The 15,233-nt window shown below is 36.7% G+C and overlaps 1 protein-coding gene across 1 annotated transcript; it reads right to left on the bottom strand.

Annotated features, from left to right (window-relative positions):
* Positions 1-2,251: 2,251 nt before the first annotated feature.
* On the bottom strand, positions 2,252-4,471 carry LOC106094306 (uncharacterized). Its single transcript, XM_013261513.2, has 2 exons — positions 2,703-4,471; positions 2,252-2,477 (listed from the first exon to the last, which is right to left on the bottom strand). The coding sequence occupies exons 1-2, from the start codon at positions 4,351-4,353 to the stop codon at positions 2,335-2,337; spliced, it is 1,794 nt and encodes a 597-aa protein (XP_013116967.2). The 5' UTR covers positions 4,354-4,471; the 3' UTR covers positions 2,252-2,334.
* Between the last annotated feature and the right edge of the window lie 10,762 nt (positions 4,472-15,233).

Here is a 15,233-nt window from a genome sequence, read left to right as displayed (position 1 = left end):
CTTTTACTTATTAGTATTTGGTCCAAGTTGGAACATATGTTAATATAGCTGCTATGGTGCATAAGGCATGCATTTTGCACCGGATTTTGACGAAAAGTGGTTTACATATATACCCGAGGTGGTGGCTATCCAAAGTTCGGCCCGGTCGAACTTAACGCTTTGTTACTTGTTTTCTTACATACTTAGTAACATTTTTGGAAGTCATAAACAGTCTTGTAGGCCACCGTGGCGCAGAGGTTAGCATGTCAGCCTATGGCGCTGAACGCCTGGGTTCGAATCCTGGCGCCAACATCAGAAAGAAAATTTTCAGCTGTGGTTTTTCCCTCCTAATGCTGGTGACATTTGTGAGATACTGTAACATTTGGTAAGGCAACCATGTAAAAACTTCTCCCCAGTAGAGGTTTCGCACAGCGGCACGCTGTTGGGGACTCGGCTAAAAAAAAGGAGCTTAAATTTCAATCGGATAGCACTCATTGATATGCAAGAAGTTTGCCCCTGTTCCTTAAGGGAATGTTCAAGGGCAAATTTGCATCCCATTCAAAATGTGGCTGAGAAAATTGGTCTACCCTCCACCATGGATCGCATTTGCCGAGTTCTTCTCCCGGCATCTCTTCTTAGGCAAAAAAGGATATAAGAAAATATTTGCTCTGCTATTATTATATTATTACATGTTGGAGACCTGTGTAAAATATCAGCCAATTCGAATAAGAATTGCGCCCTTTGGGGGCTCAAGAAGTAAAATAGAGAGATCGATTTATATGGGAGCAGTATCGGGCTATAGACCGATTCAGATCATGGATATCATCATAACACAACACGTCGTGCAAAATTTCATTCCAATCGGATAATAATTGAGACCTCTAGAGGCTCAAGAAGTCAACATCCCAGATCGGTTCATATGTCAGCTATATCAGGTTATGGACCGATTTGAACCATACTTGGCACAGTTGTTGGATATCATAACAAAACACGTCGTGCAAAATTTCATTCCAATCGGATAAGAATTGCGCACTCCAGAGGCTCAAGAAGTCAAGACCCAAGATCGGTTTATATGGCAGCTATATCAGGTTATGGACCGATTTGAACCATACTTGGCACAGTTGTTAGATATCATAACAAAACACGTCGTGCAAAATTTCATTCCAATCGGATAAGAATTGCGCACTCCAGAGGCTCAAGAAGTCAAGACCCAAGATCGGTTTATATGGCAGCTATATCAGGTTATAGACCGATTTGAACCATACATGGCACATTTATTGGATATCATAACAAAACACGTCGTGCAAAATTTCATTCCAATCGGATAAGAATTGCGCACTCTAGAGGCTCAAGAAGTCAAGACCCAAGATCGGTTGATATGGCAGCTATATCAGGTTATGGACCGATTTGAAACGTACTTGGCAAAATTGTTGAATATCATAACAAAATACGTCGTGCAAAATTTCATTTAAATCGGATAAGAATTGCGCCCTCTGGAGGGTCAAGAAGTCAAGACCCAAGATCGGTTTATATGGCAGCTATATCAAAACAAAGACCGATATGGTATTTACAATACCAACCGACCTACACTAATAAGAAGTATTTGTGCAAAATTTCAAGCGGCTAGCTTTACTCCTTCGGAAGTTAGCGTGCTTTCGACAGACAGACGGACGGACAGACGGACGGACATGGCTAGATCAACATAAAATGTCGAGACGATCATTATGTTAAGAAATGAATTTAATTATCTGTTATACTCAGGTTACTAAAATGTTTGTATGTAATTATTTTATGGGCCTTATTGGCTTTATATTACATATTTGGTTAATAAATGAAATGAAAAATGAAATGAATATATATATTTATTTTTTAGGGTCTCAGACGAATATTTCGAGTAGTTACAAACAGAATGACGAAATTAGTATACCCTATCTTATGGTGGAGGGTATAAAAAAGTTCATGCTAATGAACCTACTACAAATAGGTTAGATGGCCTAAGACCATATTTTCTCCGGAATATGAAAGTGAATTTTATACCTTTTCGAATGGTGCTGATTATAGCTTGAAATTTCAGTTTTAAATTAAGCGAAACTTTTGAGGTTGAATTCCCTACAGTGCAGCGTGCCGCTTAGCGACACAACTTGGTAGAATATCTCACAAATGTCGCATCAGGACTCCAGCCCATACATTTCGCGTCATAGGCCTCTACGCCATGGCGATTTCTAATACGCCTGTAATAAAATCTTTGGATGTTAAAAAAAAAAATTAAAAATCTCTTGGAATCGTATGGAAATCATGTTTAATATAATTTTTCTTAATTTTTACAAGCCTTATTTTGTAAACTTTAATAAAAAGTTATATATGTGCTCCTAGCACATGACATTTTGGAGAAGATTTCGTATCAGTTTTGCACAACAGTATACGAAACGCATCTTCGCAGTTACTTCTGTTCAGCTTCTTTATGGTGGCCGAAAAGTGTTTTCTTAAATCCCTGCATTCTGTAAAGAAAAGATATAAAAATGAAGATTTCTAACAACAAAGAAAACATTTTACAAGTAAAGGCGATAATGGTAAAGGTCCCCAGTGGCGGAATCACATACCGTTCCCAACATGCAGGCATATATTGGAACCCAAACTTTTCAAGTACTTGGTTTATGGACAACCCTGTGACAACTCTATCCAAAAAATATTCAAAATGTTCAAAAGTTCAAGTTAAAACTTACCTATTTCATATCCAAAGATATCGATTGTCTTCAAGTCCTTAGGAAACGATTCATGCTCCATCAATTTCTTAAGCAATCTGTCATAGTCAAAATCGCACATTGAAAAACTACAACAAAGCGATGTGAGATTCTCATTGCAGTTAAAGAGATCCAACCAAAAATCCAAGGCCAATTCGAAAATGTCCAAAGGTAAACTCAGCTCTTTGATATTTGTAGGAAAACCTCTCTGTGCGACCTCTGTAGAAGGCGGCTGCTGTGGACTCAGGTGTCCACAACCATTTTGAATGGTAAATCCAGTTAAGGAAGGATGATGTTTCAGCAACTCCAAGATATAAGACCAATTCAGATGCTCTAAGGGATGTGGAATGGCAAGTTTTTCCAAAACTTTTAAACGGCTTAAGGATAGCAAACCCATTGGATCGTCGAGGGAATTATTGGTGAAGTTTAACTTCGGACATGCATTGGGAAAATTAGGATTTGCACGACAGAAAGTGGGATGATACCAAATCAGTTCTTTTAATTTACCATTGCCATTAGCAATATCAAAAAGTGATTTTCCTCCCATATAATTACAATCCATTTCCAAACTTTCCAGTTGTGGAGGAATATGGAAATTGTCCTCACAACTTCCGTCGTAAATTGTATTGCGGGATATAAGCTTAATTATGCTCGGATGGGCCATTATTTGCCTTAGATTTGCAAAATTTAAATTTTTGCATTCGATTAATCGCAACTCTTTGGCCTTTGGTGGCAAAGGAAAATTCAGCGTTCTGAAAGTGGTCTTTGTGATTTCAAAAATCTCCAAATTGCTGCAATTCAGTACAACAGCATCTAAGATATCCTGATGTACAGGTTCCAAGATGTGCAATTTCAGGCAAGAAAGATTTTGAAATAAGTCTAGAAACGATGGAAATGAGGTTTTCACTGACAGCCCTTTCATATGAGAGGTCCTTAGGGTGGCTATGCTCTTATCGCTTTCCATGCCTAGTGTTTGAGGTTTCACTTCGGCATCCAATTTCAAATACAGTAACTTCGAGTTCTCTATTATTTCCAATAGTTTAAAATAGTCTATTGAGAATTGCCATATTTGAAAATTAATCTCCAATGCCTTCAAATGTTTCATTCTCAGAAAACTTTCCACATCCCAGATAGCGGTTACGGAACACGCTTTCCTTTCACATTCAACACATTGATCCAAGGTGAGATGTTCCAAATGGGGACAGATCTCAGCCAAGTAGCCTAAAAATTCAGAATTCACAATCATGTCCTTAACGTGGAGCTTCGTAATGTTTGGAAATTTCTTCATGTTGATGTGCTCTTCAATCTTTTCTTCACTACAGATTTCCATTTCTAGATAGCAATTTTCAATGGTCAACTCTAAGACCTCATGGCCATAGAATTCCTCAAATTCATTGAACTGGCTGGTCGTTAGATGCCTCCGCTTAACTCCACTTTCATTTGTGACCACATAGCCTAAAGCGTTGTGATAAAATATTGCTAAACTAGCGTACTTTTCCTTCCATATGTGGTTTTCATAAACCTCTTTTGAGGTTTCGGTGACACACGCCAATCGCAGCTGATCTTCGAAATCCAATAGTTGGTAGATGCGAACTAATATTTCACACTTGGAGGCAATTTTCTCAAAACTCATTTCTTGTCGAATAGCTAATAGTTGCGTTGTGGGCAATTGCCTTAAACTTTAGCGACTGAAATAAAAATTCTATTGAGGGTGAGAGCACCAAATTGAACCCACTAAACGTTGAGTTGATGTTGTTATTCTTTTAATGACTTTCAAAGATAACATTATTAGTCAACAGTGTTGCCGCTTCTCTCGGTTTATCGAAAGGGGATAGAAAAATGTTTAATTTAGACAGATGGTGAAATGAAACTTGCGTCATCCAACCGTTTAAGTATAAAGGGGAAATTTCAAAAACAAAATAAAATAAAATAAAATAAAATAAAATAAAATAAAATAAAATAAAATAAAATAAAATAAACCAAATATAAAATAAAATGAAATGGAATGGAATGAAATGAAATGAAATAAAATAAAATACAATAAAATAAAATAAAATAAAAAAAAATAAAATAAAATAAAATAAAATAAAATAAAATAAAATAAAATAAAATAAAATAAAATAAAATAAAATAAAATAAAATAAAATAAAATAAAATAAAATAAAATAAAATAAAATAAAATAAAATAAAATAAAATAAAATAAAATAAAATAAAATAAAATAAAATAAAATAAAATAAAATAAAATAAAATAAAATAAAATAAAATAAAATAAAATAAAATAATATAAAATAAAATAAAATAAAATAAAATAAAATAAAATAAAATAAAATAAAATAAAATAAAATAAAATAAAATAAAATAAAATAAAATAAAATAAAATAAAATAAAATAAAATAAAATAAAATAAAATAAAATAAAATAAAATAAAATAAAATAAATTAAAATAAAATAAAATAAAATAAAATAAGATAAAATAAAATAAAATAAAATAAAATAAAATAAAATAAAATAAAATAAAATAAAATAAAATAAAATAAAATAAAATAAAATAAAATAAAAAATAAAATAAAATAAAATAAAATAAAATAAAATAAAATAAAATAAAATACAATAAAATAAAATAAAATAAAATAAAATAAAATAAAATAAAATAAAATAAAATAAAATATAATAAAATAAAATAAAATAAAAAAATAAAATAAAATAAAATAAAATAAAATAAAATAAGATAAAATATAATAAAACAAGTAAAAGCGTGCTAAGTTCGGCCGGGCCGAATCTTTTATACCCTCCACCATGGATCGCATTTGTCGATTTCTTCTCCCGGCATCTCTTCTTAGGCAAAAAAGCATAAAAGAAAAGATTTGCTCTGCTATTAGAGCGATAACAAGATTTAGTCCGGGTTGGAACACAATTATATTATATGTTGGAGACCTGTGTAAAATGTCAGCCAATTCGAATAAGAATTGCGCCCTTTGGGGGCACAAGAAGTAAAATAGAGAGATCGATTTATATGGGAGCTGTATCGGGCTAAAGGCAGATTCAGACCATAATAAACACGTATGTTGATGGTCATGAGAGGATCTGTCGTACAAAATTTCAGGCAAATCGGATAATAATTGCGACCTCTAAAGGCTCAAGAAGTCAATATCCCAGATCGGTTTATATGGCAGCTATATTAGGTTATGAACCGATTTGAACCTTATTGTACATAGTTGTTGAGAGTAAGAATAAAATACGTTACGCAAAATTTCAGCCAAATCGGATAGGAATTGCGCCCTCTAGAAGCTCAAGAAGTCAATACCCAAGATCGGCTTATATGACAGCTATATCAGGTTATGGACCGATTAAAACCATACTTGGCACAGTTGTTGGATATCATAACAAAATACCTCGGGCAAAAATTCATTTAAATCGGATAAGAATTGTGCCCTCTAGAGGCTCAAGAAGTCAAGACCCAAGATCGGTTTATATGACAGTTATATCAGGTTATGGACCGATTTGAACCGTACTAAGCACAGTTGTTGGATATCATAACAAAACACGTTGTGCAAAATTTCAATCCAATCGGATATGAATTGCGCACTCTAGAGGATCAAGAAGTCAAGACCCAAGATCGGTTTATATGGCAGCTATATCGAGTTATGGCCCGATTTGAACCGTACTTGGCACAGTTGTTGGATATCATAACAAAACACGTCGTGCAAAATTTTATTCCAATCGGATAAGAATTGCGCACTCTAGAGGCTCAAGAAGTCAAGACCCAAGATCGGTTTATATGGCAGCTATATCAAAACATGGACTGATATGGCCCATTTACAATACCAACCGACCTACACTGATAAGAAATATTTGTGCAAAATTTCAAGCGGCTTGCTTTACTCCTTCGGAAGTTAGCGTGCTTTCGACAGACAAACGGACGAACGGACGGACATGGATAGATCGACATAAAATGTCGCGATGATCAAGAATATATATACTTTATAGGGTCTCAGACGAATATTTCGAGTAGTTACAAATAGAATGACGAAATTAGTATACCCCCCATGGGCTCTTTTTGTATGCCATTGTAATAATATTGTCATGAAACCTTTTTAAATCTCTTTCACAAAATCGTTAATGGAAAGTTTGTTCAGAGCGTTCAAATTTAAAAACACCTGCATGATTATGCACCAAATATATGTAGATTTATACCTCCAACCAGCTACCACATATCCTTGGGGCAAGGACTCAGCCAGCACATCAGTCTTACATTGAAAAAGCCATACCATCCCTTAAAAGAGGGCTGTTTTGCCAAGGGTAAAAAATACCATCACATTTTTGTTGACTGGTAGTTAAAGAACATTGAAAGCAGCCCATTTTTAGTCAGTCCAGGATACAAACAACTAGCAACATCACACATAGGGAAAATATACAAAAAATATGGGAATACATCGAAGGAAACATCTCCTGCTCAAAGGCAGTAAGTCATTTGATTACGTAACGTGGTATGTAAGCATTACACGAAGCACTTGCTATGTCATGCAAGCAACCAAGGGCAAAAGGCGGACATTACTGGAATAGATCTCGATTTCAAAACAATTTTAATACACTTTAAGTAGTCTCTATCGCGCAGGAAAATCCCACATTTCATTCAACATTTTTGCAGCTACACAAAAGAGAGTTGCCATATGGTATCCCGGTCGACGCGGGATAACTATGAATACTGGCTGGAATTTTGAGACCCGACTTGTGCGGTGTTCATCGTTATCACGGGAAGCTTAGCTGAAAGCTACCTGGCGAATAGAAAGTGGATAGTGGAGAGATTTGTTTTTATGCTGAGTAGCTGCAAATGCGTGTGAGGGGTCAGGTGGCACTGGCTCTTACTTAAGTACTGAGTGGCAATGATACTCGTGATGACAAGGCGCCTTATAGGCGCCTTCAAATAACCAATGGTAAACATCCGCGTCTGTTCCCAGGTTAGGGGCGGAGAACTATAAAATAGCAGCCATAACACGAGACATGCATTTGATTGTGGATTTATGGTTAGTCGGAGACTGAAACACCCTGTCTCCAGCTTTACTCCGGTGGCTGAGAGGCTAGCCACAATCCCCATAAAAGCCAATTTTTTTTACATCAGCCTTATTTGCGTCCATGCGCCGCCGAAAGATAAGGACGAACATACAAAGGATATATTCAAAGGGCGCCTAGGGAGAGAATGCGACCGCTGCCCCGGGAGATAGGGAAAGAAACTATCTATAGTACTACAGTCGAAAAATTTAGACTCCACGAGATAACGACCGATAAGGGGTTCAGCCTAATAGATTTCGCCGCGCAAAAAAACATGGTAGTCAGCATCACCAGATTTCAATATAAAACAAGTAAAAAGGCATTAAGTTTGGCCGGGCCAAACTTTGGGTACCCACCACCTCGGGTATACACGTAAACCACCTTTCGTCAAAATCCGGTGAAAAATGCATACCTTATGCCCCATAGCAGCTATATCGATTGTGTATGACAAAATATTGATCTTTTTAGGAGCTTAATCTAAAAATAAACTTATCTGAACCATATTCGACACGGATGTCGAAAAGCCTAAGACAGACGAAGACAGGGTTAGTTATTTTCAGCAAACTTTTTTCTATGAGTGTGGTGAACGATATCTCGAAACTTAGTGTCAGAGATTTTAGAAGGAGCGCAGAAGGAACGCTTGGGACGCTATTCTACGTTCAGCTAATGGGACAAATGTTCTGTCCTATCTAATTAAAGTAAAAGTAACCTTTCGAGCATAGACAAATATTGCATATTTATTTTACCCACCACCATAGGATGGGGGTATACTAATTTCGTCATTCTGTTTGTAACACCTCGAAATATGCATTTTAGACACCACAAATTATGTATATAGTCATGATCGTCATGACATTATAAGTCGATCTAGCCATGTCCGTCCGTTCGTCCGCCTGCCCGTCTGTCGAAACTAGGCCAACTTTCGGAAGAGTTATTTTAGGCGCATGAAATTTACACAAATACTTCTTATTAATGTTGGGTCAGTTGGGATGTAAATGGGACAAATAGGTCCATCGGTCTTGTATAGCTGCCATATAAACCGATCTGGGATCTTGACATCTTGAGCCTCTAGAGGGGGCAATTCTTATCCGATTTGCTTTTGCACATGTTGTTGAGGAATTACTTCCAACAACAGTGCCTGATATGGTCGAAATCAGTTCACAACCTGATATAGGCGCCAAATGAACCTATCTCCCGTTTGGACTTCTTGAGCTAATAGAGGGTGCAATTCTTATCCAATTTGGTTGAATATTTGAATATGCTGTTTTGGTATGACTTTCAACAACTGTGCCGAGTATGGTCTGCATCGGCTGATAATATGATATAGCTGCCTTATAGACCGATCTTCCCATTTGACACTATGAGCCACTGGAGGGCGCACTTTTTGCTCGATTTACCCGAAATTTTGGAGGTGCTATTTTTCTATGACATCTAACAGCCTTGACAAGTACGGTCCATATCGGTCAATATCTTGTATTGAAAAATTCATTCAAAGAACTTGACAAATGCGATAAGTGGTGGAGGGTATTTAAGATTCGGCCCTAGCCTATTTGACACAATGAGCCACTGGAGGGCGCACTTTTTGCTCGAAAATTTATTGAAAGACTTGTCAAATGCGATAAGTGGTGGAGGGTATATACGATTCGGCCCCACCCTATTTGACACTATGAGCCACTGAAGGGCGAACTTTTTGCTCGAAAATTTATTGAAAGACTCGTCAAATGCGATAAGTGGTGGAGGGTATATACGATTCGGCCCTACCAAACTTAGTATGCTTTTACTTATTATACCACCACCACCAATAATCTAGGCATTCCGTTTATAGCACTTGATATATTCGTCTAAGACCCCAAAAAGTATATGTATTCTGAGTCGATCTAGCCATGTCCGTCCGTCTGTCTGTCGAAATCTTGCTAGCTTTCGAACGCGTAAAGCTAGCCGCTTAAATTTTTTCACTGAAATTTAATATTAATGTAGGTCGTTGGGGAATGCAGGCCGCAATTTTTGCCCGATTTTGCTGAAATTTGCATGTGTTCTGTTATGACTTCCAAGAACTGTGCCAAATACTGTCTAAATCGGTCTGTAACCTGATATAGCTCCCGTATAAACCGATCTCTCGATTTGACTTAATGAGCCCTTACAAGCTACAAAGTTTGTCCGATTTGGCTGAAATTTTGCGTTTGATGTTCTGCTGTAAATTTCATCAACTGTGTCTTTCATAAATCGGTCAAGAACCTGATATAGTTCCTATATAAACCGATCTCCCAATTTGACTTATTGAGCCTTTACAAGCCGCAAAGTTTGTCCGATTTGGCTGAAATTTGGCGTTTGATGCTCTGCTATAACTTCCATCAACTGTCCAAAGTATGGTTCAAATCGGTCTATAACCTGATATGGCTCGCATATAAACCGATCTACCGATTTGACTTCTTAAGCTCCTACAAGCCACAATTTTTGTCCGATTTGGCTGAAATTTTGCGTTTGATGCTCTGCTATAACTTCCATCAACTGTACCAAGTATGGTTCAAATCAGTCTATAACCTGATATAGCTCCCATATAAACCGATCTCCCGATTTGACTTCTTGAGCCCCTTCAAGCCGCATTTTTTTTCCGATTTGGCTGAAATTTTGCATATAGTGTTCCGATATGTCTTTCAATATTCGTACTTAGTTAAGTCCAAATCGATCAATACCCTGATGTAGCTCCCTTGTAAATCGATCTCCCGATTTGACTTCTTGAGTCCTTACAAGCCGCAATTTTTGTCCGATTTCGCTTCCCTGTTACGACTTCCAGCAACTGTTCCAAGTGCAATCCAAAACAGTGTATAATCTTATATAGCTCCCGGTTTTCCGTTTATCCTTATTATTGTCGGTCGGTTGGTATTGTAAATGGGCCATATCGGTCCATAAACTGATATAGCTGTCATATAAACCGATCTTGGGTCTTGACTTCTTAAGCCTCTAGAGTGCGCAATTCTTATCCGATTGAAATGAAATTTCGCACGACGTGTTTTGTCATGATAGCCAACATCTGTGCCAAGAATGGTTCAAGTCGTTCTATAACCTGATATAGCTGTCATATAAACCGATCTTGGGTCTTGACTTCTTGAGCCTCTAGAGGGCGCAATTCTTATCCGATTTGAATGAATTTTGGCACGTAGTATTTTGTTATGATATCCAACAACTGTGCCAAGTATGGTTTAAATCGGTTCATAACCTGATATAGCTGCCATATAAACCGATCTAGGATCTTGATTTCTTGAGCTTCTAGAGGTCGCAATTATTATCCGATTTGCCTGAAATTTTGTACGACGGATCCTCGACTTGACCATCAACATACGTGTTTATTATGGTCTGAATTGGTCTATAGCCCGATACAGCTCCCATATAAATCGATCTTTCTATTTTACTTCTTGAGCCCCCATAGGGGGCAATTCTTATTCGAATTGGCTGACATTTTACACCGGTCTCCAACATATAATTTAATTGTGGTCCAAACCGGACCCTATATCGCTCTCATAGCAGAGCCAATCTTTTCTTATATCCTTTTTTGCCTAAGAAGGGATGCCGGGAAAAGAACTCGACAAATGCGATCCATGGTGGAGGGTATATAAGATTCGGCCCGGCCGAACTTAGGACGCTTTTACTTGTTTTAATTTGTATTTTATTACACTTTTATTTTATTTCAATCCCTCCCTTAGTTATTTGACTTCAACTTTACTTCTAAACTCGAGTGATATGGCATCTCTGCGCCGGATTTGCTTTTAAAAAAGTCCCCATAGAAATACAACATTCATTCACATTCACCCCGTATTCATGGAGTTGTTTGCCGTCATTTTCGCTGCGCTGCTGCGTTGATGAGCTTTCGCATGGGGGGAATACTCAGCCTTTCGGCCCATTGTGTGTGGAGGCGGTAAACAGTGACGTATTATACTTCAAATACATTTTCCCACTTGTATGGATTTTATATATCGACGCCACTGTTTTAAGATTGCACGTGCACAAAATGTTTATGTAGTCAGTCTAACATTCTAGTGGAGAATGAATGAGTTCTCTACTCCCCTCTTGCCACCCCAACTATACTTTCCAACAATTTCATTAAATACTTTTCTTGGGTCGAATTTGAAATCCCCCACAGATCTAGCGACGGGCGTATGAAGGCTAGAGCAATTCCTGCTGCTTGTTTGCGACTCATCTCTCCACCCGAGGATGCTGATTTTCTGTTTGGGTTGCTTTTAGCTTCTTTGACTTGGTTGCTTGACTGTTTCATACTTGGTTTGTTTTTATTGTACTTTTTTACTGGAATTCTTTGTTGAATATTTGGCATGCCAATGCTCGCTAGATTCCCGAATGTATTGGTCAGCATGAAAATAACAAAGCGCTGGAATTTTTGACCTAAATGAACGGTTCTATGGAAATGTTGTCCTTAGAATAACATGTCTTCCACATACATGTCTAATATGGTCTTAATCGATCTATAGCCTGATACAGCTCCGACCCCATATTGAGTATGTATATACACGTAGCCCATAAAGTCTGCGTTCACCTGACAAACTTTTATAATTGGTTAAAGAGCACAAAATAAAATTATAAATCAAATCAACTCTTTTACATGTATTTTTTCTTCATATTCCCAACATTAGAAGAAAAAATTCTAAGTTTGGTTAAGCACTTTCACCCCAGAGCTATTTAAATATGATAAACAATATAAGCACCACAAAGTCTGCGTTCAGTAATTAAAAATAAACAAAAGAGTTATTTAAACACAAAATAAAAACATATTGGGTTGCCCAAAAAGTAATAGCGGATTTTTTAAAAGAAAGTAAATGCATATTTAATAAGACTTGGAATGAACTTTAATCAAATCTACTTTTTTTACACTTTTTTCTAAAGCAAGCTAAAAGTAACAGCTGATAACTGACAGAAGAAAGAATGCAATTACAGAGTCACAAGCTGTGAAATGAAATTTGTCAACGCCGACTATATGAAAAATCCGCAATTACTTTTTGGGCAACCCAATATTAACACATTCCTAATATTTGGTGGGATAGCCACGTTGTTTTAAGACTGCACTTAGTCTATTTGGCATGGAGTTTACCAACTTCTCTGTTTCCTCAGATGTTATTTTCGCCCATTCTGCCTGGATGACACTTTGTAACATCTCCTTGCTGGTTATAATGTGCTGACGAATTTTTTTCTCCAATTAATCCCAAAGATGCTCAATGTTGGGTTGAGATCTGGTGATTGGGGTGTTTTAAGCTGCTTTGGAGTGTTATATAGAATCCAAAGCCTAACAATCTACGATGTATGCTTTGGATCGTTATGTTCTTGGAATCAAAATGTCGTTGCTAACCCTAGGTTTGCAGCACTTTTTTTCAAAATATTGAGATAACCCCATTTATCCATTTTGGACTCAATAAATTCTAATTGACCTACTCCACTGGCAGCCATACACCCCCACACCATAACTTCACCACCACCGTGCTTTACCGTTCCAACTAAATTTAGTTTTTCCAGCTCAGTCCCGGACTTGCGCCACCCTATTTGCCGACCTTTAATGCCGAAAATACAGAATTTGCTCTCGTCGGAGAAAATTCAGAATTCCAGAATTCCAAAAATACAGAATTTGCTCTCGTCGGAGAAAATTCAGAATTCCAGAATTCAGGAGACTTATTGATGAAAGTATTAGCGAATGCAATCCGCTTTTTTCTGTTTATGACTGAAATATACGGCTTTCTTCGAGCAACCCTTCCATGAAATCCAGCTCTATGTAATATTTTTCTGACAGTTTCGGCACAGATGCTTTTTTTTAAACATTTTCAACAATTTTGGTTGATGTTATACGAGGGTTGTTGCTTGCCATGTTAATCACTTTGCGCTCTTCTCTAACGGATAGTTTTTTTGGACGCCCAGGCCGAGGCCGAGAAGTTATAATGCCGGTGTCTTTGTTATTATTATTTACGCGCTGGACAGAAGAATACGTTCTTCCAACTGTTCCACCAATATTTCTAAAGCTTTGTCCTTCTTTCCACAATTTAATAATTATTTTCCTTTCAGATATGCATATTTCCTTTCCTTTAGTTTATATGTTTCCAAATTTATTAATTAAAAAAAAAAAAAAAAAAAAAACACGTGTAACTATCACTTGTTATGATAATGAACTGAAACTGATCAAACATAAGAACAAGCATCATAAAAAGTAACGGTACTTTCGAAGTAAACAAAGTGAACGCAGACTTTTTGGTTGTCACAATTTCTTCTTATGAGACAAAAGTACCGCTAGAACAAAAAAGCAAAAGCAAACTTGTATTTTTGTTTTCTAATTTAAGAAATATTGGGTTGCACAAAAAGTAATTGCGGATTTTTTAAAAGAAAGTAAATGCACTTTTAATAAAACTTAGAATGAACTTTAATCAAATATACTTTTTTACACTTTTTTTCTAAAGCAAGCTAAAAGTAACAGCTGATAACTGACAGAAGAAAGAATGCAATGCACAGAGTCACAAGCTGTGAAATGAAATTTGTCAACGCCAACTATATGAAAAATCCGCAATTACTTTTTGGGCAACCCAATACAACAAAACTTAACTTCATTTATTTTTATACCCTCTCGCATAAGATAGGGGGGATACTAATTTCGTCATTCAGTTTTTAACTACTCGAAATATTCGTCTGAGACCCCATAAAGTATATATATTCTTGATCGTCGCGACATTTTATGTTGATCTAGCCATGTCCGTCCGTCCGTCCGTCCGTCTGTCTGTCGAAAACACGCTAACATCCGAAGGAGTAAAGCTAGCCGCTTGAAATTTTGCACAAATACTTCTTATTAGTGTAGGTCGGTTGGTATTGTAAATGGGCCATATCGGTCCATGTTTTGATATAGATGCCCTATAAACCGATCTTGGGTCTTGACTTCTTGAGCCTCTAGAATGCGTAATTCTTATCCGATTGAAATGAAATTTTGCACGACGTGTTTTTTTATGATATCCAATAAATGTGCCAAGTATGGTTCAAATCGGTCCATAACCTGAAATAGCTGCCATATAATCGAATCTTGGGTCTTGACTTCTTGAGCCTCTTATCCGATTGGAATGAAATTTTGCACGACGTGTTTTGTTATAATATCCAACAACTGTACCAAGTATGGTTCAAATCGGTCCATAACCTGATATAACTGCCATATCAACCGATCTTTGGATCTTGACTTCTTGAGCCTCTAGAGGTCGCAATTCTTATCCGATTGGAATGAAATTTTGCACGACGTGTTTTGTTATGATATCCAACAACTGTGCCAAGTATGGTTCAAATCGGTCCATAACCTGATATAACTGCCATATAAACCGATCTTTGGATCTTGACTTCTTGAGCCTCTAGAGGTCGCAATTATTATCCGATTTGCCTGAAATTATGTATTACGGATCCTCTCATGACCATCAACATATGTGTTTATTATGATCTG

The sequence above is a fragment of the Stomoxys calcitrans genome, chromosome 1, assembly GCF_963082655.1.
Source record: "Stomoxys calcitrans chromosome 1, idStoCalc2.1, whole genome shotgun sequence".
Lineage (NCBI taxonomy): Eukaryota > Metazoa > Arthropoda > Insecta > Diptera > Muscidae > Stomoxys > Stomoxys calcitrans.
The sequence above is the reverse complement of the archived record's forward strand: the minus strand, read 5'-3'. Positions and strand labels throughout refer to the sequence as shown.

What these genes read in the sequence shown, in the direction of transcription:
- LOC106094306 (XM_013261513.2), bottom strand. Translation starts at nt 4,353, where the DNA reads ATGAGTTTTGAGAAAATTGCCTCCAAGTGTGAAATATTAGTTCGCATC. An exon ending in TATCTTTGGATATGAAATAG is followed by an intron (nt 2,478 to 2,702) that starts GTAAGTTTTAAC and finishes TTTTCTTTACAG; the next exon opens with AATGCAGGGATTTAAGAAAA.